Below are 25,167 nucleotides of genomic sequence, written 5' to 3' on the forward strand. Positions count from 1 at the left end.
GCATTGGCCATCCTGGATGCAATGGCAACTCATAAAAATAGATAAAGACAAGGCCTCCAATCTGAACCTGAACCTGTTATCGCTGCCAGGGGGTCCGCGGGTGTGGGTGAGTGACGATTGCCCTGACTGGTTGCCAACATTAAATGCATCGAATTACATTTTCTATTAACCAGAGCGGGGAGCCAGAGCCAGAGCCAGAGCCAGAGGATGGGTACACGGTAACCCAGGGACACACCCCACTGAGAGCGGAAAGGAATCGTGCGGCTACTTTGTGCGGGTGTGTTGCAGAGGCTATTGTGTATTGTGGGGCATGCATACCAGCCCAGCCCCATGGCAAATGTTGCTCGTTTGTTTGCTGCTTGTTTTACAATTCACTTTTTTAACGCTTTCGCGCTGTGATTCTTCCAACGAGTCCTGCCAGCGGGCTTCAGCTTCAGCTTCAGCGCCAGCGCCAGCTCCAGTTTGCTGACACGACCACGGTTACGGCAACGGTTACGGCTCCGGGTCTGACATTGTTGTGCGGCGCCTTGAACCTTTTACAGTCAGCCTTGGTCCTTGCTCGTTGCCCGTTGCCCGCTGCCAGCGTCATGTCGTCGACAGCCCCTGCCTCTCTCTCTGTGCCCCGTCTTGATTGCATAAGTTTTTTGTGTTGCGCTTTGGCTAAGAAGCCGCTGGCTGCACGCCGTTTAGTCCCCAAAACCCCAGCCACAACCAAAGCCCCCGCCACAAGAGCCCTGCCCCTACCCCTCGCATTGGTCTGACTTAAAGTTATGAAAAGTTTTGTCGTTGTTTTGCCTTCTGCCTTGGATTTTCTTTGCTTTTCTTTTCCTCGTGCTTTTTCTTTGCTTTCGTTGTGCTGGCGTCGTGTTGGGTGCTTTTTCCACGTATTTGGTTCCTCTTTAAGCGCACATTAATCAAAGTTTTTCGTTGGCTTAGTCAAAGTTTGGGGGCATTTATAAGGCAATTGTGGAGCTCGTTTCGTTCGTTGTACACGACAGGTGTGTGTGTGTGTTTGTGTGTGTGTGTGTGTGTGTGTGTGTGTGTCCTGCTCCTGCTGGTGCTCCTGGGGTGTGCTCTTGATCCTTTGACGACTGTATTGGACATTGAAGCCATATGCCATTGGGGCCACAAATTGTCTTGGGCAGCAGGCAGGGCAGCAGGCTGTCAAAACAAAAATTGTACGAAAATTCCTGAACAAAAGTTTCCCATTCTTGTGGTCAAAAGTGGATGTCTGCCGAGTCCAGCCCCATTCGCCCATCCGCCCATCGGGGGCCTCGACTAGCTCGTGGTCAGCATTGGAACGGAATGTTCGAGGAGCTGCATAAACAGGGAAAAGTAAACTGAATGTCTTGCCACTCGACTCGTCTGAAGGTTAACGCACACAGAGGCAAATACCGCAGACACACACACACACAGATACTCCACTAAGACAAAGCCTAATTGTCAGTGTCTGGGCCGCTGTGCTACCATGCCCCACAATGCCACAAAACACAACCGTAACTGCCCCCTGTGCTGCGCCCCCTTAGGGCCCTGTCTGAGTGACTTATGTCTGGCTTAAGAGAGAACTTTTTTTGTGCAGCATACAATGTTGCATTGCAAATTGAAACACGCGACGGCCAGCGATGCTATGCGGAAAATAATATCAAAAGAAAAAAAATAAAAATATGTACAAATCAAAAGACATTTCACGACTGTTGGGATGCCTTAACAGAATCAAACTATTGAAGGATTTCCCACAAGCAGTGCATACTCCGCAGCAGTACGCTACAGGGTATAAGCAGGATTTCCCAGACATGCACACAGACATAGCTGCAGTTACTACTACAAGCATATGCATAAATAATAATGCACGAGAATAGCTTTAAGTGCAGGCGTCTGCTAGGCCCAAAGCTTTGCTCTCCTCCTGTTCTGCTGTGTTTTTCCATGTTTTTTTTTTGTTTGTTTTATTTTCCTATTTTATCGTCTGTTTTCCTCTCTCTGCCCCTGCCCCGACCCATGCCCAGACTCTTCACTCGTCTAGCCGTCTGTCTCTCGCCTTAGCTTATCCTGCAGCAGCAAGCGGGGTGGCACGGAGTGCTTTGTATGCACTTCAGCTTTGAATGTGTCTGCATTTACCCTTGAAAATGTAACCATTGTTTTGCCGCAGACTCCGTTGCACGCTGCACGTTGCACGTTGCACGTTGCACGCTGCCCGTTGCACATGGCAAATGAGTTCAATACACTTGGCATAAACATAAACATTACTGGGAAATCCACTCTGGTCGTGGGATATTTCCATATCTGCCCCACAATGCGCAAACTCCAACTAATAATTCCCTCATTCGCTCTTTCTCTCTCTCTCTCTCTCTCTCTCTCTCTCTCTTCCGCTCACAGGTGTCTGGAAGCAACAGCCGAACGGAAGCAGAAACAGAAACAGAAACACGAAGCCCGAAGCTGGTTCGTGAACGAGTGAACGTCGTCGTCCTGCTCCGTGTGGGTGTTTATTTAACACAGTTCCTCGTGCGCCGCCCGTTCAGTTCGTGCCCGAAGTCCGTGCCGTACGCGCTCCGACCTACGACCCAACGCGGAATTCGTGAACTTCAGAGAGACAGTGACAAAGAGACGTAAACGTGAACGTAAACGCAGATAGTCAGGTGTCGCGTGTGCAATGTGAAGAGTCGCTCAAGATCGGTGGACCCGTAACCAAATGTCGCTCAACGTTAACCGTGCTCAAGCTCCTCCTCCGCACACACACATCTCTCGCATAGTGGACCAAAAGTGCACCACTAACAAGCAGTAAAAGCCGCAACAATCGCGAGTGTCCTGCCCGACGCCGAAATATACGTATAACTGTATAGTGCATCAGGAAGGCAAGGAAGACAATATGTGCTCCATGGGGAACCAGCGGCCCCAAGGCGCAGCCACTGGCCGAAATCGCCGCCGCTTACACAGCAGCAGCAGCAGCAGCAGCTCTTACACTTACAGCCCCCTCAATCGCCTTAGCCGCCTCAGTGCTCTGCTGCTCGTTCTGGGTGCGCAAATAATTTATGTGGAATATGCTCGGGCGGATTATGAGAACACTTGGAATTTATATTACGAGCCGCCCTGCTGCTCGGGAACAGCTGCGGGCCATCATCTGCGCCACCACAAAGGTAAGTCGAATAGGAAGCTCCTCCGTATAACGGAGAGCGTGGAGCAGAGTCCCTTGCATATTTCATGTCGCAATTTAAGTTGAGGTAAGTGAGTGAGGAACTTGGCTGCTAATTTGCGGCAGCAAGATTGGCTCTGGCATAATCAGTACCCGAAATTTAGTTACCCATCTAACGCAGATGTGGAATATACTCGTACAATGGTGGCAGGAAGTTCTATCTCAGTTTCACGGTACAGAATTCACTCCGAAGAAACTTTTTACACAAGCCTTAGCACCTTCTCGAATATTTAAGCTAAGACTTGGCATGGAAAATGTAATTTAAGAACTTGCAGAATTTTTCCCAGTGGAGCTGCCGTCTGGGCCTGAGCCGAGCCTGTTATACAAATAAAATGGCTTAAACGTTTCTCTTTCTGCACTTTGTTCAGGCATTCACATTCTTGGCCAGCTAAGCCCCGGCATACAAAACTATTCACAACAATAGGTTCTGGGTTTGGGCTGGGGCTGGGGCTGGTGCTGGTTTCGGGTTGGGTTCCCATTCGAATCGAACTTTGGGAAATAAGTCAACAGCTTACATAGCCGCGAATGCCAAGAAGTTTCTTCTATTGTATATGTGTGTGTGTGTGTGTCTGTGTGTGTGTCCTTTTTCTCTCCTTTTTGTATTTTTTTTTTTGTTTCTGCCCAAAAGGAATAATTTTCACTTTAAGCGGATTTGCTGTTGCCGCCCACGTCTGATGGTCTGATGGTGTGCTGCTGATTCGGGTGCTGATTCTGATTCTGATTCTGCTGCTGCCTGCTGCTGCTTTTCCTTGATTTGCCATTTCGGTCCACTTCCGTCGGCGACGTCTGTTATCCTTTTCATCGTGTCTCGGGTTCACTCCTGGCCATTTGGCAACCGGGACTCGTACTGTTCGCCCACTGCCATTGTTTTGCCATTGTTTTATTTCATCGGCAAGACATTTCTCTTCCGAGTGTGTGTGGAGTGGAGGGTACGGAGGGGGTACGGGGGGGCAGCGATAGCGTAGCACAACTTATAGACTCATTCGCGCGCAGCAGCCTGTGCTTCCTTCCACTTTAGTTTTCCGAGAGTGCTCTACCGTCCATCCATTTCTCTACACTTCTGCTCTGTTCTATTCAGTTCTGTTTGGTTCGGTTCGGTTCGGAGTGAAATTCAAAACTTTTGCCTTTCAGTGGACTCGTTGTTTTGTTGTTTGCTCAATTGCAGGACCTCGCTCTACCCTCTCTATCACTCCCACAGAGCCCCCATCTTGACCGTCACTTCCGCCACTTAAGAAGTGTTTTTATTTTCTCTATCTGTTCTCGGACTCTTTTTTGTCTTTCAACTATTAGTGTTTAATTAGTTTTCAAGTGGAGTTTTTATGGACCCAAAGCCGGGCTTAGCCCCAGCTGAGATTTGCTGTCGACAATACTCCTCCTGACCAGCAGCTTTCCGCTTTTCCCTATTCTCGCTCGCTCTCTCTCTCTCTCTCTCTTTCTCTGTATATAATTAAATCCCATTTCGCATATCGGATAAACGTGCACTGTAATATAATCTACCGCACACAAAGTAATCCGCTTGGCTCTCTAAGGATCGTTGCTGCAAAATGAAGTTATAATGCAAAAGCTATTAATATTCAAGCGGTATTATGACAGACCAGAACCAGGCACGACCAACCTCACGCCCCGTGGCCCCAGCATTATGTGTGAAAATAATCCCCTGTTAAGCATTTTTATTTACAGAAACAATTTTGGTTGCGTTAAAGATTTCCCCTTTCACAATTACCAAAATCTTTCCGGGGGAAAGGAAAGCAGAGAGAGATTTTCGCGGCCACAGAAATGCAAACAGAAACGAAACAGAAAATGTTCAAGCACCAAAAGTTTGCCCAAAATGGGTGGGAAAATGCGTGGAAAGAAAGCGGCAAAGATATTTTTCAACTTCATAAAGGTTGCGAGACGGATAAAATAAGCAACAAAAAAAGGGACCGCCGAAAGTGGGAAACCCAGAGAGGGGGCAAGCAAGAAAGCATATCAGATGTTTGCGTTGTTAATTAAAGAAAAACAAGCAAAAGTTTAATGGCGAATATTAGCGGAGGGGCTGGCTGGCTGGCTGGCTGGCTGGCTGGCTGTCTGCCGTGGACCCACACCTTGGCCGTAGACTGTGAGCGTGAGACTGGCCAAAAGCTGCGGCCATTGCGTAAATAGAAATAGCTACAAAAAAAAAAAAACAGAGAAACAAACCCTCCACGGAAAAGGGGTGCAAAAATACACAAAAAACTTGGCTACACTTTTGGCTCCCTCGTTATTTCCCCCACGCACGCAAAGCGCACCAACGCCTCCCCTCCGCCAGCCACCGAAAAAAAAAAACGATGGAAAAAGGAAAAACAGGGCAAAGGAAAATGTAAACTGTTCATTCCTCTCGTAAACTTAAAGAATTTCGGGCATTTAGCGCTGCTGGCAGCCCGGCAAAAGCTGTTGTTTTTCCACTCTTTCTTTTTGGGCAACAAAACGAGAAAAGTTTTTGGCCAGGAGGGGTAGGCAGCCGGCCAGGTATGTGGGCTAAATTAGCCCTGGCTCTGCTCCGCAATTAAGCAGCAATTTTCAGCAGTAAGCGGCTAAAAGGAAAGACACGACCCAGGCAGCGCTCTTCATGAGTCCATCAGCACACAGTCGAAAGGCCGCCCCTGTGGATGCTCAGTGGCTCAATCCACAATCGATATGTGGGTGCTGTCAGAGCCTATACTTAGTGTATGGGAATGCCAGAAATTTAAGAAAAATCAATAACTCCCCACATGTGGGACTGTGCCTCACCTGACTGTGCTTTAGGGCAAACATCTCCTGCTGTAATCTTATCCAAATCTAAATTGGGCTTAGGTCGTAATTTACAATCGTATTGACCTGATTCCCTGGCTGCTGTTGCAAGCTCCTTCGGGCTTTTGGCTTCCGGCGTTGTTCAACGGATTCATTAGCCAACTGCAAGTGCCATAATTCAACTTATTTCGCAAGTACAAATGCTGGTGAGGTTGAGGGAGAGACGAAGTGTGTGGGTCTGTGTGTGTAATATATCTTAATGCAGAGACAAAGGCTGCGAGGCGGCACACATGTTGGTGCACCTCAGCCTCGAAAATACCCACACAAAAGACAGAGATACAGTCATACAAAGATACAGTAACAGACGAGCTGAGAGAGGGTTTGAGTGTGGGCATAGGAGTCCCTTAAGCAAAGAGTTTCCTCATCAAGGACACAAGAGGAAACCGCAAAGCGGAGCAGCCCCAGCTTCTTCGTGGCGCTGTGCCATCACATTTGTGGGGCTCAAGTTAATGAGGACAAATTAATTAAACCAGAAATGTCTGCACCACTAAATTTGATTATAAAACTTTACGTTTTTCATTCCAATTTTCATCTTCAGCTCCAGCTACGTCTGGATGTATGTGTGTGTGTGTGTGTGTGTTTGCGGTTTGTGACATAAATTTGTCGACATAATGATGCTAAATATACATTTTCTTATACACCCGAAAAACATTAACCCGCAGCGCCACCCCCCCACTCAACCGGCATTAAAACTTTGGTCTTTCGACTTTTCTTGCGATGAAAATAAGAATGAAAATGTATTTGGGATTGGGATCGGGCACTGGGATGTGGAATGGAAAACTTGTTTATAGTTTTGGCTTAACAACTTACGGCGAAAGCCTATTTAAATTAATTCAATTTTATGTTAATGTCGGAGTTTATTCAATTTATTTGAAACACATGTCGCTTGATTTAATTAACTTTACACGACCGCTGCGGCTTCTGTTGATGTTGCTGATGCTGATGCTGATGCAGCTGCAGTTGGCAGGATGCCGCTGTTACAGCACGCATGTTGCATCTGCAACCGATGTTGCACTCAGCTGCCGCCGACACATGATTGCCGTCGGCTTGGGGACCGCGGCGCAGCAACACCAGACACAGACACCGACACCGACAACACACGGCGTTGGTGGTTATTGTTGTCCGAAGCTTGACGCTTTTAATTAAACACTTTACACGCTTATGCCATTGTTTAAACTTTAATTGGTAAATAAATAACGAAATGGGATAAAAGTCTCCGCGGAGGAAAGAGATCAAATCACAGCCACAACCTGCAAGGCAGGGAAACCAATATGATAATCAAGAAAAGATCCCAGCAGTCAGAGCAATATATTATTTCTCTAATCTCTAGAATAACTAAGATACAAAACCACTGCCAAGGATTCAACTTTAATTATGTACGGCCATCAAAGGCATTTCTGTGCAGACCATAAACCTGAAGAGCCAACTAAAATGCCAGCAAATCATCGAGAATGAATAACCATTAAGTGTAGACATAAATTACAAACTTTTGCACAAAACACTGAAGGACTCTCCTCACATGTGAAAGGCAGACGAAACGTCCGAACGCCTCTCTCCATGGCTCAGTGAATAATCGAATGTCTGCACACAGACACCTCTCAGTGCACTTATTTACACTCGATTTCAATTATCTGTTCATATTTAGACACACCAACCACAACCAACAACAAAAACAATGCTCAAACAACAGAAATATCCATGTATGTTCCATTCATTAGCGCAGGGTGGGTGGCGGCTGTCCGACACAAATATGCCAAGTGAAATATATTAAAGTTATAGCGCCGAAACCCCTCGTCCGAAGGGGTGGCTTGCCCCAGGGTAGCTGTGAGCAAAGCCTCCGCACAGTACAGGAAGACCACATTCATGCGAGAGCGAGTTTTAGAGTGGACACCAAACTATTTTGACCGTTAGCATAAGGCACAGAAAGTTGCCCAAAAATCGGGGGTGCACTTGGGGGGTGCTGCCTGCCATGGGGGGGTTGATTCCGCAGCATATTGCAAAAGTTAAATTGGTTTATTGTCCATTTTTATGACGCAGAAAAACTTTGTGGCATGCGAAATAATTGCATTAAGTGCAGTACGGGTCACGTCATCGCACCTGCCCCTTCCATGCATCGCACGCTTGCTGCATGGGAATGGTCTGATTGGACTAGATCGAGATGTTGACCAAGCCTGCATGATTTCTTGGGGATGAGGGGTTACAAAATTAACACATCATTTAATCGACGCACAATGGAGAGCGATAAGAAAGCAATCAGACGGAACGAACAGAAAAAAAAGAGTGGAAAACCCATTTCTAATTAATGCTCGGACCTTCCAGGGGGATGTCTGTGTGCCCCACAAAGGAACGCCTACACAGGAGGAAAGAGAGAGAGAGAGAGAGAAAAGTAGGGGGAAAGGTAAAAAGGAGAATCGATTGACCCGTTTCCTGTGCGATACTGTCGGATACTCCCAAGTCGGCGACGGAATTGGATTCGAAGTCAGCTCAGCCCAGTAGCTGGCAGCATTTAAGAGGGTTTGTCCGTGTGTCGCTGTGCAGTCATTTATAATAAATAATAAACATGAAACAAAAGGCTCACACACACATGCGAACAAAGCCTGAGAGACAAAAGAAAGTTATGGCCAGACAACTTCTTCATATGGATATTCGATATTTATTACACATACGCCGCATGTGCCATACCACAGTCACGCAAATCGAAACCAATGCGAGAAAATATTCACTTCATTTATATGTGAATACGTATATGAGACAGAAAAAGTTGGTGGCGGTTGGGGGGAAATGATAAAAAGGGAGTATTTATGATAAACAAATACCTTTCACTTTTCTCCTGGTCTCAACACCCGATGGCAGCAGCTGAACATATGTACTTGTGTACAGTGCGTTTCGTAATTATGGAGCAATGGTAGTCAAAGATTCCAAAGATTCCAGCTTGCCTGCAAGAGAGAATTGATAAATGATTGAAAATGATTACAAATAAATTGAGTAAACTTAAAGTGAAGTAAACATAAAAAATATTACTACAAAATAATGTCAGAAAAACTTGCTTTATTATATTGAATTATTTATATTATATTATAATATTCCATAACCGATATAATTTGTATACAAATGATAAGTCAATGTAGTCAACGAAATGGAAAAGAACTGATTCAGAACTGACATTTTAAAATTCAATAACATCAATGCCGCAGGACATCTAATCGATTATATTCTTCCAACCACATTTGCAAATCAATTTAATTAAAAACAAATCGGACGACTAACAGTTTCGACAGTTACAAATGTCACTGCTCCAATTAGAATCCATCGATTTTCGCGTCACTTGAATTTACATTTTATTGTTTTGCCACGCAGCGTACACACCCACACCCACACCCACACACCCATACCCACACACAGAGTCGTGAATCACATACATATAATCATATAAAGTCATTTCCATGAAAAATGAACTTTCCCTTTATGGTGTGAGGTGTGCTGTGGCACAAAATGTGGCTTAATAGCGAAATATAAATCTCAACTCGAAGCCGAAAGCATTTCGCATTTTGTGTGTGTATTTCAATTGTTACGCAAAAATTATGCGTAAAGCATAAAACCGCACACGGATCGCAGATGGTTTTGCCGTGGTGGAGAGTGAGGGAGTGAGTGTGTTGGGCAGCGGGTTGGAGAGGGGTGGCGCGGCAGCAACGAGGGACATTAAATTGCAATAGCGCACAAAAGTATGCAATAAAATTTGGCTAATGCGCACAACAACCAGACTGTCTGTGGCTCCGCGCCGTGCCCCTGTGTGTGTGTGTGTGTGTGTGTGTGTGTGTGTTTGAGGGAGAGTGTATTTGTATTGGCTTGAAAATATTAGTCATGCCAGAACACACACACACATACACACACTCTCCCTCACTCATTCGCATTTCCATTTCGAATTGCACATAAAACCGCCAATTTAAAAATGAAAACTGCCGGCCAGGCTGTCATGTGATGTGCAGGAAGGGCGGTGGAGGTACTGTAGCGGTGGGCAGCAGAGGCAGGGGGAGGCCATCCATGCCAGTCTGGTGCATAATTCTACTTTCCGCCCGTGGTTGTTCTTGTAACCGCTCAATTTTCTCTGCCGCCCTTTCGAGAGAGCACATGGCGCGCCGCGCACCTTTTGCCAAGCTAAAAGTGAAATTTAGCCGCTACAATTACCGTGCAATTTGTGGGCCAAATTTTCTTTCGCTTCGCTACGGTGCGCCGTGCCCGGTGCGGGGTGTGGGTGCAATTTGCCACACTTTCGAATTGGGGGAGCGGAGAGGGAGAAATTTTAAATTGTTCTACCCATGAATAAGTGCTGAGGTGTGGCACAAAACCCCCCTCAGCTCGATTGTCTTGTGTGTCTCGGTACGTCGCCATCTGTCTACGGTCAAACTGCAACCTTGCCACGCTGCCTCACTGCCCACTCTCCCCCTCCCTTGCTAGAGAGCCTCTAATTTATGCACCCTTCTCGCAGCAGAGCCCGGCAGAAACCTGCTGCGTTGCATGTGGTCCCCGGAGTTCCCTTTTATTTATACATTTCTTCGTTCTGTTTTATTTTTGTGTTTGGTTTAGTGCTACACGAGTTTTATTTCACTGCTGTGTGCGGCTGCGAGCGAAGCTTTTATTTTTTCTGGTTTTCCCAATTGAGGTGAAACGGAAATGAGCTGCCGGAAATGTCTGAGCTACACATACACAGAGCATACATACATAGATCCACAGCATAGTTGCGGATTAAGGCTCGCTCTGTCCTGCAATTTGAAACAATTTAGGCCACGCGTCGTCAAAGTTACGCCCCCCCAAAGAAGGAGAGGAGAAGACGGATGGAAGCTGTGTGACTTAAAGCCATTCTGCCAGCTCTTAAAGCTTTCATTTTATGTCCATCAGCTCTTGGCTGTTGTATTTGTGTCGCACGCACTCGGGGGCGCATCGCTGACGTGGCGCCGTGTCTGACCGAGGTGCCAAGTTATGCGCATATGGAACGCCAAAAGGCCCAAAGCCTCAGCCCTGCCTGCCTGCCTGTCCAACATGTGCGTGTCGCAAAGCGTTAGCATACTTTTTCAGGTGTATGCCAAGCCAAGACTTCAGCTTCTACTCAGCAAAGAAAAGTTAAAGTTGCCTTTTGTCACGAAACAAACAGACACGATACGGTGCGATACATATCGTACTGCCTACAGCCTACAGTTGGCCTCAGGGCGTGTTTGGGACCTCAAAGAGGAAGCAAACGTGTTGAAAATTAAGAAAATATCAGGCTGGTGGAGGCACACAGAGCCCAGACCACAGGCCGCTGCCAATCAACGTCGAGGCCAGTTTGCTGTTCTTGCCACAAAATGCTGCTGACAGGGCAAAGAAAGAGCGGGAAAGTGGGGGAGTAGCAGCGGGAGTAGCTGGCAATGTTGACACAAAAGGTGTATCCTTAAAATAAGCATATTATTATGTGCTTTGTGTTATGAAAGCGACAAAAACCTCAAAGAATACACACAACAGAAGGAGACAGAGAGAGAGGGAGAGAGAGAGAGGGAGAGAGGGAGAGAGGGAGAGAGTGAGAGGTAGAGCATGGCCCAGAATCTAATGAGTAAATGAAGAAGCAAAAACCGAAAGAGGACACCTTCCGGAGAGCATGGCATGGCAGGGCAGGGCAGGGCAGGGCAAACAAGTCGAATGATTTATGTTTATATATCCAGGAGCTAAGGACACGACACCCAAAACGCAAAAGAAAGGACATAAAAACTTAAATAATATCAGGGATAGAGGAGAGAGAGCCCGAACACCTTTGCGTGCCTCATGGCCCCTTGTTTGTCTTTTATGATGATTATTTTTCAACATTTTTACGATTTATATGACGGCAGTCAGCAGACACGAACGATGGAAAGGAAGAGCTCTGTGCCACTGTGACCCTCTCGCTGGCTCTGTGGCAGAGGCAGCGAATGCAATTATAGTGCACGCACGGACACCGACACACAATAAAATGTTCATAAAGAGGAATCAACCTCTGGTATATTAAAGCAAGTCAACTATGGCCGACTGTCAGATGCCGACAGGCAAGGCAGCAGCAACGACTCCTCTGTCTTCCTAATTAGATGAGAGTTCTACAGCTACACTTTGGAGCCCCCTAGTTGCCTTGTTCTCTCTCTCTCTCTCTCTCTGTTTCTCTGGTTATGTGGGTAATTAAACTTACAACTTAGTGGAGCCATTGTAACCCCCACTCAGTATTTGTATTTGTGTTGTCAGCCTTTTGTGCAAGACCCTCTTCAATGGGGCACTCTGGCACCTTTTGTTAACAAAGACCAGGAGTCTCCTTGCCATCATTATGCCAAACGGGTTTCACGCAAACTTTCGGCGCAAGGTGCCCTGGATTTATGGCAGTTACCCACTGTTACAGCTCCCTCTCCATCCTGCGGTCCTGTAGAACATAATTCTTGCCGCATAATTGCAGCATTAACATGGTTAATGGCGCCACTGTCTTGGCATGTTCTTATGAAAATGTTGCCTTATTATGATGAGCAAATGTGTTATAAACAATAACATGAAGTGGTCTATGGCCAGACAGGGTAGCAGGTGGCATACAGCATACAGGATACTGCTACATGTGCCAGAGTAAGCTATACAGGAGCTGCATCAGCTGCAGCTGCAGCATAAAGTCCAACTTCATGTGGCGTAAAGTTTCATTGCAATTTTAGTCGTTCAACTCATTAAAAAGTTGCACGTGTATTATAAACGTTGTGGATATATGTATATGTGCATGTATGAAGCCGAATATTGGTATATGGTACAGTGCGGTACATTGGTTAGGCGTTGGCCAAGGTGCAACTCTAATATCTGGGATGATTCTGGAACTCTGCTCTTTGGCTTATCGCTCACGTAGCGCACTGCACGTCTAATATCAAATATTTGAGAGGAAAGACTACATTTTCATTCAGTTTTTCCAAATAATTAACATGCAGACAGGCACACACAGGGGCACGTATGCGAGGGGGAGTCACACCCCCTTAACCGTAACCACCTTTGGCCCAAGCCAACACCCAGCGCCCGCCCAGCAACCTGCCTTCATTCAGGGGTTAGGCACACAATGTTGCAGTTATTAAACTAAGATGGGAAATAGTTCACTCTGCCACATAGCACCCAACATCTAACAACCACCCTGGTGGGTGGCAGGGAGTGGACTGCCGTGCCGTCTCAGTATGGACGCATAATGGCCAATAAAATGCATGCAATTTCCTAGCCTCGGGCAACTTTTGACGCTGCATTAACATTTAAATGAGTTTATCTATGAGTGTGGATCAGAGGAGAAGCGGGGTGGGCACGGGTAGTACTAATATTTATGTCATGTCCCGCAAGGGCACTAAAAAGCCATCTGGCCATGGCCCCTGGCTCTCGTCGTGCGGCAGGAACAAAGAGACAACCCCAATGATTTCAGACTGATTTATGTGTTTTTGAACTTTCTCCGGCCGTTCTTCTTTTTTTTTTTGGTTTTTGCGTAATTTAATTAATGACACAGGCACGCACCATAGAGGCCAAAAGGGGTAGAAAGGTAGCGCCTGTGGGTCCTCAGGGGCGGTGCGCTTCACTCAAGTCAGAGGCACTCACTTCACATCACTTTGGTGGCATGCTACCTGCTCGCAAGATTAATTAGCAGTTGGAACGCACTCGAGGCGCTGGGGGTAAACTCGACTTGTTTAGGAGCTGAAAACAAATTGCGGCCAATTGCGCAGTCAGCAAAGAGTCAGGTCGGTGGGCAAAGGGTGGCCAAAGGGTGGGCCAAAATGTGGATTGAGTGTGGCATTGGGGAAATCAAGGTAAAGTGCCGCAACTTTGCTGCTCTCCTGCTACTTCTCCTTCGTCCGGTTTAGGCACTGTTCAAATGTGTGCTATGCATACGTGGCGCCCCAGCTCCAATGTCAGGTGACCCTTAGGGAATAGACGGATAGCAGGGAAAGCAGCGAAAGTGCTCCAAGGGATATGCCATACTCGGCCATAGGAGCTGCATTTGCAGCTGTAAAGCACAGTCATGGCCAGAGCCAGAGCCAGATATCGTATAGTGGATGGCTGACTGCTGCCCTTACCCCCCATTGGCTCCATGACACATAGCCCTGGGGGATAAGCTGCAACGTAAAATGTGGTGCGCTCTTAAAAATTCAAATAATCCAAAAAATATGCAAGCGGTTTTCCCCTGGCAGTGCAGCAGATTCGAGCTCGACTCACGTTTAGTTTTCATACATTCTCGCCATAAATATTTATGCTTGCGCTTCGAAATATGTAAAATTGGTAATTGGAAAATTGTTATCATGCAATGGAAAATGCGCTTCCCACACACCCACACAGCTATAGGGGAGGTGTGGCATTTGGCCCTTGGGCAAAGATCTAATATAATTTCAGGTGCATCGTGTGTGGCGTCACCGCCAACGCACTTTCGATATTGAATTCCAATTATGCCATGTAATTAAAATCGCAAAATGAATTTTATGTAAATTCCCTGAATAAAACATCCGTCCACTCTTCTCTTTCTGTAGTTTCATCCTTTCCTTTGAGTGGTTTTCTTGCCGCACAAACATGTGTCGTAACATTCAAATGGAAATGTAATACTTGAAAATGCATTCCAAGCGCTTTCCTTTCATGGCTGCTCTGGCAGCGGAAACAGCGAATTCGGGCGTATTTTTCAGCATATTAAACAAGCCAAAAGGTTCAAATGCTCCTGTTAGACATGCTCCTGTGGGACCTGTGCTCCTTCTCAGAGTTAAACAGAGACAGAGAGAGTGGAGCGAGAGTTCCTTGCAATGGCTGTCTGGCTGTCAGACCACGTCGACTTCATCGTCTGCTTGACGTCTCATTTTTTCTTCGTTTCTTCTTGGCTTTTCACTGGCATTCTCCAGCATCTCCAACTGCAGCTCCGGCACGTTTTTTCGGCTATTTTTGCTGTTGCTGCTGCTGCTGCTGCTGCTGCTGCTGCTGCTGACGCATGACGTAGGTGTCTAGACTTGCTAATGTTTCCTCTTGCTGCAGTTGCAACAATCATTGGCATCCTTTTCGAAGACTCCAAGCTAGCTCTTTCCCGATGAAGTCGTACAACTTCCGCCCGCTGAATTATGTTCATCTTGCCCTCAATTGGGCGAAGCAGCTTCCTCTCCGCCGCTAACTTGGACCAGTTCTGGGATTAGGGCCAGTCTCAGCCAGATCCAAGTGGCGCCCTGTGAGCCCTCTTTAAAAATTGTTGCTCGTCGAGTGCTTAAAGTTAGTCCATGGCTTCCGCTTGCACTCCTTCTCTCTCTCTCCCTAGGACAGCCACTGACATACTTCTCTTGTAAACCAACTTGTAATATATTCCCACGCCGTTTCGTGTCGGGAGTTGGGCGACGGCAGAGCTTTCAGTGTGTGTGTGTGTGTGTGTGTAACCACATTTACAGTGTGCAGAGAATTGCACGTTTGTGTTTTTAGATTACGGCATTGTCTAGCTTTCCTGTCGGTGTATCTGTGTCTGTGTCTGTGTCCTCTTGTAGCTGTGCCCCGCATCTGTGTCTGTGTGTGTGTGTGTGTGTGTGGCTGACTGAACCTACATGCATGGAACTCAAGTGGCAGTGGCAGCCATGTCTATGGCTTTATTTTTACCATACATTTCTGTGTCGCTGCTGCCTACTCCTATCCTAGCACCTCTCTGTAGGATACCCTTGCAGCGAGCGGGCTGATATGCTTCCCACAATGTGTTTGCACTGCAGTCAAGTCAGCGCAGGTTCTTTAATCTACAATCTGGTGCGAGCTGCAAGGGTATGCAAATTTTCGGTGTCTCTCTCTCTCTTTGTTTCTTTTTCCCTACATTTTATGGAACTGCCATCATAAAATGGAATAAAGAAGAGCACAGAAAAGGAAAAAGAGAGAAAGAAAGAGGGAGATGAAACCAAAAGCGCAGCGCAGTAAAATGAAGTCTAAAAACTAAATCCCACATAAGGTACGAACGTGCTCGACACAAATGCCAGGTGCTTACACACACACACAAACACAGGCACAACCAACAGTCACACTGGAACGTGGCATCCTGTTTACCGTTTACCTTATTGGACTTTTACTGTGAAGAGCAGCAGCAGCAGGGACAGCAGGGACAGCGGCTGTGGTAGCGACAGCGGCAGCTATTTGCACTGCCCCATGAACACGAACAGAAGCAACAGAATATACACAATGCCGCCGCGCAGCACTGAGCAAACTTGCCCCCGAAGCCAAAGCCAAATTTAAGCCCATCTCCCAACGCCAAAGGCACACGCTTTGCATATGTCGAAGCAGACATGCCGCCTCCAACTACATCTCCTAGCCAGCCCTGGCAGGCGCATTCAACTGGAAGCTGTTAAATATCGAACACATATTTATATGCAGGTACAAGCCAAGCCCTACCAGGGGCCAGGCCAGGCCAGGACATTGGTAAATGGCTAAAGATTTGTGCGACAGAGCGACTACTGCAGGAGCGCAGATAAGCTTGATGCATGGCGGCCTGGGCCCTGCGACCAGACTTCTTCCCCAAAGCTAATGCAAATCCGAATGCATATAAGGGAAGGGACTAGATCTACTTTATTTCTGGTAAATTTAAGAGTAGAATCCAAGAATGAGCAAAGGAATTGCACAAGGCTTTGCTTTATCTTCAATGGGCATAGGCATACCTGTCTAGCTTTCATCTCAAAGCGCTGGATTGACCCTCCGCTTGGAGAAGTGAAGTGTCCTGGCATTTGTCTTAATAAAATTCCACTGCCCTGGCAGTTTCCTTTGCTGTGGCTGCTGCAAAGCCAATCATTGTTAAATTAACGCCATAAAAAATTACGCACTCTCTCGCTGGCACGCTTGTCTCTCGACTGCCAGGACTACTCCGAGAACTGCCTGACTCCAGAGCTCCTCGGCTCAGCCGTCTCTCCTGCCACAGCAGCGGAGTGGCAAGTCAAGCAGCTGAACCGCAACTGAGACGAGAATCAAATAAAAATTAAGTGCTGACTCAGTTCGTCTGGAAAAAAAAGAAGCAAAGAAGCGAAACGAAACGAAACGTAACGTCAGGGAAGGCAGAGGAAGAGGCAAGGAAGAGGAAAAACACAGAGTGGCATGCAAAGTGGAGATAAGAACAATTTCTCCACAAACAACAGCAGCGAGTGGGTGGTGTGGGGAGGCATTTACATGGCCGCAAAATACACACACACACAAACACACACAGAAGACACAACACAATGGAGAGGACGCAGCAAAACAAAACTGTTGACTGTGCGATAGATGGTCGGGGGAGGAATCTCCATATGGAGCGGCGAGTGCCAGAGAAAAGTTGGTCCAAAAACTGTGACCATATGGAGGAACAGGACAGCCAGGTAGGTGTGTGTGGGGGAGGAAACAGAGCAGCCTCAGCCTTGCTCTTGCGCTGGCTAAGACAAATGATGTAAAATCCATTTGCTTCCACGAAAAAGAGGGAATATTTTTCATTTACCTGCCTCAGCCTGCCCCCTCCCTGCTGCTGGCCGTCTGCCAGCTCAGTCGTTGCCATTGGAAGTTAAGTATACGTAACGTAAACGCAAATTTAATGCTTGAAAAAATCGCCTAAATGGATCTAAGTGCTACTTGCTTTCTGGCCTTCAGTTCAGTGTTTCTTTTTTCTTTTTCTTTTTTTTGTTGCTCTGCAGCTGGCCTCTGGCCTGCCGCTCTGTGGCCTGTTTTATCTCTCTCAGCAGATAAATGAAAATCTTCAAAAATATGAAGTAGCGGTCGGCTTTTCCTTGGTGGAAAGTAGAAAAGCAGCACAGCAGCAGCAAGCCTAAGTAGACTTTTGTGTTTATTGAGGCTACTTATCGACTGTACACAGCCAAGTGAGCTTTGCCCTTTGGCCTCAGCCTCTCTCTCTCTCTCTCTCTCTCTCTCTCTCTGCCTCAAATGTGGCCTATTTAAGGCTTAGGCTTGGCCAGATTGATAACTGAGAAAGGAGGCAAGAAAGACCAAGCAAGCGAGGCTGTGGAAAGCCCTGCAAATATGAAGTCAAGATCAACAATTATCCGAAAAAAAACCTACAGAAGAGCCAGCAAAAAAACCTGAGGGAACTTGAGGGCGGGGAGGGTGTAGGGCGGAGCCTGTTTAGCTGCTCTTTTATTTGGTTTATCTGGGCTATAATTTATATGCTGACGCATCATATAATCTAGTGGAAAAAAAAGAAACCCTTAACCTTTGCCGCTGGCATTTAAATTTAGAGCCCCATTGTGGGGCGTAAATCGATGCCAGGGGGAGGGAGGGAGGCAAAGCCACCCCACAGCCGGGGAAATTTACGATTTAGACACGTTCAACAAGCCGCATACATTTTTATGGCCAATTAAATTCTATAAGCCAAGCTAACCGTAACGAAAGAGAGAGCCGCGCTTCGAGATCTGTTTTGGCTCCCACTCTGCCACTTAAAGATTCTTCCACTTCCACTTGCCGACTGGATATTGATTGGTGGAGCAGTCAAATGTGTGCGGACTCTACTTGTATTAAAGTGTGAAGTAATGAATATTAAAATGGAATTTCCAAGCATTGCTAGGCCACGAGAGAAGGACACACAGACACACGCACACACACACAAGGGACACGACGCACATTGACAGAGAGCAAATATTTTGACAGCTGCCAGTTGAAGAAAATGATTTCACATTTTGGCCTTGCCTTTTTTTATGCTCCCCCATCTTTGGCGAGGTTGGAGATGTCTCCACAGCGACAACATCAACATCGTGGCAAGTTTCTGTGTGCGGGATGTAGGGAGCAGAGGAGCAGCCAGCAGTGGAGCAGCCACATGCCAATGCCAAACTGATAGACAGGCAGGCAGGCAGGCAGGCAGGCAGGCAGACCATGGCCAGGGGCAGACGCAGAGTCAGGGGCAGACAACGTGCGACTGCCGCCTGACTGCTCTTTTAACACCAATTGCTTTTTAATGCATGCACGTCCACTCCCTCCCTCTTTTGAGTGTGTGTGTGTGTGTGTTTGTGGAGCGTTTAAACAAGAAAGAAATATAGAATTTACTACTACCAAAAGCTACCCTGTACTTGGCATTTAACTGAAGAATTCTCTTGAAGTTGAAACGCAAATCGATTGAGTGCCAAATGGCAGCTAGTTTATATCCCCACCTCATGCCTGTTGGATACAGCATACCCTATACCCCTGCAGGGTATGGCAAAAGGCAAAGCGTGAGAAGAGCACAGCAGAGCAGAGCAGAGCAGAAAAGAAAGAAATTGATTGACATTTTTGGTGAGCAGCAGACATTTCGTCCTATTTTATATGCAAATCAGCAGGATACACACAGAGATACGCACGCGCATACACACACACACACACAAAACACACACCAGTCGTGGAGGCAGCATGTCAATGTCCCTCGTTGACAGGACAATAATAACGTTAAAATGTTGAGCATTTACCGCCATACTCCTCCTCCTCCTCCTAAGAGACACCAGATACATGTAGCTGAGTGTATGTGTGTGTGTGTGTGTAGTGTATCTGTGTGTGTGCTTTGTATCTAATTACAAAATATTCTTCGCTTTGCAATCTTTGCCACGGCATGCCGGGAAATCAGGATACGGCCAGGTGGGCGGCAGAGCGCTCTGGTACTCCAGCCTGTACTGAGTTTTCTGTATGAATTCGCACACATCCTTGGGCACGGGATAGATATTTGACAGGCCTGCAAAGAACCCCAAAGGAGTCATCAAAACCAATCGAAATGAAAGATAGAATCGTACCATTTTCAAAGAGATAATTGGCCACGGCCACACCCACATCCAAGGCCAAACTGTGTGCCTCCCTAATGGCGGGATAGAGGCTGCCAGCGGCCAGACGCTCCTCCGATGTGCTCTTGGCCAGCGTGGCAGCCACCTCAGCGTAGAGGTCTTCCGGCAGGAAGCGGGCACGAGCGCAAATCGCACCCAAGGCAATGCCAGGGAACACCAGGCAATTGTTGGCCTGTGCCGGGGTGAAACGTTTGCCATTGAACACCACAGGCGGAAACGGTGAACCCGAACAATACAAGACGCGACCCTAGGGAGGAAAATTCAAATGTAGCACAAAGGGCGAAAAACTTCGGAATTATCACCTCTGTAAAGGTGTAGGCCTGCTCGGCAGTGCACTCGGTCTTGTTGGTGGGATTCGAGAGGGCAAACACGGCTGGGCGCTCCTGATGTTTGGCCAATGATCGTAGCACCTCCTCGGTGAAGAGTCCACCAATGCCAGTGGCGCCCAAGAGAATCGCTGGCTTTAGTTGCTCCACGGCGGCAACGAGATCTTTGATCGGATCCATGGGCTTGGCAAAGGTCTTGGCCTGCTCCTCGATCTTCTCCGAGCCGCATGTGACGAGTCCATTCTGATCGAAGAGATAGATTTTGCTGGCAGCCTCGTCCAGCGAGAGTCCTCGTCCCTGCAGAGCTGTGAGCAGCATATTGGCAATGCCAAGGGCAGCGCTGCCTGCACCGACAAACAGAAAGATCATATCCTGCAGCTTCCGTTTGGTTAGACGCTCCACATTGAGCATGCCGGCCAGACCGGTGGCGCCTGTGCCCTGAACATCGTCGTTGAAGCAGCAATGGGAGTACTGATACTTCTCCAGGAACTTGATGGCATTCGGTGTGGCAAAGTCCTCGTGGTGGATGAATGTATCCCCACCGAAACACTCCACCGTAGCCTCCATGAACTCCTGCATAAAGTCCTCGTACTCATCGCCGCGTACGCGATTTATTCTCGCTCCCACATACAGCGGATCGGCCAGCAGCTCCTCGTTGTCAGTGCCCACGTCCAGGCAGACGGGCAGCAGCTGCTGCGGCGCCACACCCGCCAATGCGGTGTACAGGGAAATCTTGCCAATGGAAATGCCCATGCCATTGGCACCCATGTCGCCGAGGCCCAAGACGCGACCGCCGTCCGTCACACATAGGGCACGGACATGCTTCTCCTTCCAATTCTCGAGCACATTCCTGATGTGGCCCCGATCGAAGATGGTGATGTACAGGCCATCGGGATACTTGAAGTGCAGCCCAAACGAAGCCACAATCTCGCCCATTGTCGGTGTATAGATGATGGGCATCACAATTTCCGTGTAGTCCCTCAAGAAGCGATAGTAAAGCCGCTGGTGGCGATGCGACAGCGAATTGATGTACGTAAACTTGCTGATGTTGCCCTTGCGCGCCTGAAAGTTTACCCACACGGCATTCAGCTGCTCCTCCAGGTCCCGATACGAACAGGGCCACAGTCCATGAACGCCCAAACGCTGTCGCTCCTCAATGGTGAAACTTAGGCCCTGGATGAGCGATATCAGATCAGCGTATCACCTCCGGGCACCTTTCAGCACTCTCACCTTGTTCAATTTTCCATCTGTAACGTTGTGCCAATCTGGCCGCACAATGTGACTGCGGGCATCGTTGTGCACCTGCAAAAAGCTTCTCCCAATCGCTCTCAGCTGTGAGGCTAGCCGCGGCAAAGGACGCAGCTTGGTAAAAGTCATTGAGACAAATGTTTGCACAGAGAAAATTTAATAATCGAAATACTAATATTACGAAAGGGAAAAGGCCTGCTTGTAAATGCTTTGATTAAAAGGAAATCTTGACATCTTCTGGTGGTATTTTGTAGTCTTTGGTGAAGGGAACTCTGGGCAAGTCGGGGAACTTCCAGGGCTCCACCAACGAGTCGCCGTTGCACAGCTCGTAGAGATTTTCGACAATGAACTTGCAGATATTCTCTGGCACTGGATGAACTTGGCCCAGATCTGAGGGGTAATAATTGAGAAGGGGAACCTGATTCACTGCACAAACAAATCCTACCATTATCGAACAAATATTGAGCCACAGCGACGGCAACAGTCAGCGCCACATCCTTGGCCTCTGTTGCCTTTGGGTAGAGTCTGCCGCTCTCTATGGCCTCCTCCTCGGGATACTGCGCCAAGGTGTGTGCGGCCATCAGGAAGATCTCGTCGGGTATGGTCTTGGCATTGGCGGTCAACACGCCCAGTCCAATGCCGGGAAAGGCAAAGCAGTTGTTGGCCTGGCCGGGCGTCATGCGTTTACCATTGACCACCACTGGCGGAAATAGTGAGCCCGAGGAGAACAGCGCGCGACCCTCGGTAAAGGCGTAGGCCTGCTCGGCCGTGCACTCTGACTTGCTGGTGGGATTGGAGAAGGCAAAGATGGCGGGACGCTCATTGTTGGCGCCCATGAAGCGCAGAATCTTCTCCGAGAAGAGTCCCGCCATGCTGGTAGCGCCCATGAGGATGGATGGCTTCACCTTCTCCACCAGCTCATCGAGTGCCTTGATGTGTGGCATATCCTTCGCATACGGTTGAATGGGCGGCGCCACATCCTTTCTGCTCTTCACAATGAGTCCATTTTGATCGAAGACGTAAATATTCTTTACGATGCGCTCCATGTCCAGCTTGCGGGTCTTTAGTTCCTTGGTGAGGAGACTCGTCACGCCCATTGCGGCACTGCCAGCGCCGGCAAAGACGATAACGTGATCGGGCAGCTTCTTCTTGGTGATCCGCTCGACGGCCAGCAGTCCAGCCAGCCCCACAGCTGACGTACCCTGGATGTCATCGTTGAAGCAGCAATATTTGTGCTGATACCGCTCCAGCAGCATGAAGGCATTGGGCGTGGCAAAGTCCTCGAAGTGGATGAGCGTGCGCTGTCCCCAGATCTCGACGACGGCCTGCATGAACTCGTCCACGAACTCATCGTACTCCTTGCCCCTGATCCGCCTGTCCCGCGTCCCAATGTACATGGGATCGGCGAGCAGCTCCTCGTTGTTGGTGCCCACATCCAGGCACACGGGCAACAGCTGATGCGGTGGCACACAGCTGAGGGCCGTGTACAGCTCCAGCTTGCCCACTGTGATGCCCATGCCATTGGCGCCGAGATCGCCCAGGCCCAGGATACGCTCGCCGTCCGTCACGCACACAGCCCTGATGTCAGACTCTGGCCAATTCCGCAGCACCTGCGCCACATGGCCGCGATCATACTTCGTCACGTACATGCCCATGGGCCCGCGGAATATCATGCCGAATATGGTGCAGGCCACGCCCACAGTGGGCGTGTAGATCACCGGCAGCACGTGCTCCAGGTGCTCGGACAGAAAGCGAAAGTAGAGCCGCTCGTGCCGCTGTCGCAGGGATCTGAGGTACCGATACCTTCCGATATTCGAGGCCCGTGCATAAAAGTTGGCCGCCACGGCAAAAACCTGCTCCTGCATGGTGCGGAAAGCGGGCGGGAACAGGCCGTGCACATGCAGACGCTGGCGCTCCTCCATGGTGAAATTGAGACCCTGTTCCACACACAAATCAGTTGAAAATTCATTGCAAACAAGAGGATGTGGGCGTACCTTGTTATTTTTGGGCGCCAAAACACTGGGCACCGGCGCTCTGACAATGTCATGATGGTGCCGCCTACTGCTATTGGAGGGATTCTGGCTTTGGGTCTGCTGCAGCCGCTGATTTACGGCAAAATAGAATTTAGAGAGGGACATTACTGACGATAACGAAATGTAATTCAAGGAGAAATAAACCCAAACCCAAAAAACTCTGAGCCAACTTTGACACTCATTTGCATAAGGTTAAAGGCAAGAAAAAAAACTCGACTGCGACAGTACGGAATCATTCATTCATTCATTCATTCGTTCATTAGGTATTCTTATGGAAATCACTTTTGTTACTGTTACTACTCGTTGCCATTGTTGTGCCTGAGCCCATTAAGGGTCGCTGGGGGTCGTCAATGACCAAGAGAAAAAGTGGAGAGAAGTCAACACAAATGACTCTTAGCGATGCCATCAAAGGATTTGTTTGGGGCTTTGGCCTCAAATAAAAAAAAGTTGTCCTGTCCTCTGCTGTCCTGTTTGTCCTTTCGCTTTGTGCACAGAGCTATGAGTGAGAGTATATTTGTGTGTTGTTGTTTTACTAATTGTGCCAAATTAGTTGACAACTTAATGTCGTAAAAATTTCAGCTAAATGCCTCAATCTTTTGTTAATGACATTGACAGCGGTGCAACTTTTTCTTTGCGTCTCACGAACCGAAAGTGGGCTTGCCTTTGGGCTGTGTTTTTGTCTGGGCCTCAGCACGTGACATATCTGGGTAGAGGCTACGGCTACGGCTACGGCTACGTGACACTGTCAGTGTCAAATGTGCAAGGGCAGGGACAGGCGACAGGCGACAGGGGCGCAGAAGGGCCCTGGGCCAAGGCTTTTGTGTTGTGTGTGTGTGTCCCAGGCCCTTCCATAAATTAACTTTGTGTGTGTGCTAAATTATAATAGTTTAATTAGTTGTTGCTAAACTGCTGCTGACAGTTTCATTAAGCTTTAATTAACTGCTGGTCCACTCACTCTAACTCACTCTCACGCCCCACTGACATTTTCTTTAAATCAATGAACCAAACACTCTGCTGTGCGTATACTTAATGTTCCTCTCTTTTATTCCTTACTTCTAGATCACGTCAAGGACTTTAGCTGTGGCCCATTGCATTACAGAACCTTCTATATGGATGAGCGCAACAATGCCCTCTATGTGGGCGCCATGTAAGTGGGGTGAAAAATGTTTGCCAAAAAGAAAAGCGACGACGACCCCAGGAATAATTAGAAAGTTCCGGTGTGGACTTTCGCCTGGAAGATGTGTTGATAGGGTAGAGAAGATGGCTGCCAGAACGCATTTAGGGGTGCATATTTCATTCATATTTTGCCAGGGAACAGGGCAGGGCAGAGGGACGAAAACCGGCCACACTGTCGGCATACATAATTATGAATTAATGCCCCAAACGGGTGCGGGTCTGCAATTTGACAACGAGAGGGAGCTGACTGCCTGCCACGTCTGCTCATTTGTCTGTGGTTAGTTGAGCAGTGCCGCATTTTAACGGTTGCGGTTGCTAAGGGGGTGGGCCAGAGAACCTCTGGAACCTCTAGAGCTGGCAAACAAAGTAACCAAAATTACCACTTGACTCGAATGCCGCTTACTACCCCAGGAACAGTAGCAGCAGAGGGAGCTGGAGCTGGAGCTGGAGCAGGAGCTGAAGCAGACCACAGCTGGCAGCACTCGTCGTTGTCGGTGGCGGTGGCATCATCAGCGATTGTTACCCCGAGGACTCCCTAGAACTCATTTCCCATGCCGCGCGCGCGTCCCATGGCTGGCCATGAAAATGAAGATTAATGGCTTTTGAGTTGTCGAGGGGAAAGC

General features: G+C 48.1%; 2 protein-coding genes across 5 annotated transcripts in view; one reads left to right on the forward strand and one right to left on the reverse strand.

Moving 5' to 3' along the window:
• The window catches only part of LOC117592289 (semaphorin-2A), a 43,846-nt gene that overhangs the window by 10,473 nt on the left and 8,206 nt on the right, over positions 1-25,167 (forward strand). For all 3 annotated transcript variants that reach the window (XR_004574515.1, XR_004574516.1, XM_034285956.1), the window contains exons 2-3: positions 2,374-3,131; positions 24,428-24,515. Coding sequence is in view for 1 of the 3 variants with exons in the window: in XM_034285956.1 (XP_034141847.1) it covers positions 2,864-3,131; positions 24,428-24,515 (356 nt within the window). In the remaining 2 variants the exon portion in view is untranslated. The remainder of the gene's footprint in view (positions 1-2,373; positions 3,132-24,427; positions 24,516-25,167) is intronic.
• Positions 19,340-23,501, reverse strand: LOC117592294 (NADP-dependent malic enzyme-like). Of its 2 annotated transcripts, none has more exons than XM_034285963.1 (4): positions 23,330-23,501; positions 20,064-21,260; positions 19,714-20,008; positions 19,340-19,655 (listed from the first exon to the last, which is right to left on the reverse strand). In XM_034285963.1, the coding sequence occupies exons 1-4, from the start codon at positions 23,471-23,473 to the stop codon at positions 19,498-19,500; spliced, it is 1,794 nt and encodes a 597-aa protein (XP_034141854.1). In that variant the 5' UTR covers positions 23,474-23,501; the 3' UTR covers positions 19,340-19,497. The 2 variants fall into 2 exon arrangements, with proteins under 2 accessions (XP_034141854.1, XP_034141852.1); XM_034285961.1 differs by lacking the exon at positions 23,330-23,501 and adding an exon at positions 21,318-21,499.

Source organism: Drosophila guanche, unplaced genomic scaffold, assembly GCF_900245975.1.
Source record: "Drosophila guanche unplaced genomic scaffold, DGUA_6, whole genome shotgun sequence".
NCBI lineage: Eukaryota > Metazoa > Arthropoda > Insecta > Diptera > Drosophilidae > Drosophila > Drosophila guanche.

What these genes read in the sequence shown, in the direction of transcription:
- LOC117592294 (XM_034285961.1), bottom strand. Translation starts at nt 21,464, where the DNA reads ATGACTTTTACCAAGCTGCGTCCTTTGCCGCGGCTAGCCTCACAGCTG. An exon ending in AGGCCTACACCTTTACAGAG is followed by an intron (nt 20,009 to 20,063) that starts GTGATAATTCCG and finishes TTTCCTCCCTAG; the next exon opens with GGTCGCGTCTTGTATTGTTC. An exon ending in CAATTATCTCTTTGAAAATG is followed by an intron (nt 19,656 to 19,713) that starts GTACGATTCTAT and finishes GGTTCTTTGCAG; the next exon opens with GCCTGTCAAATATCTATCCC.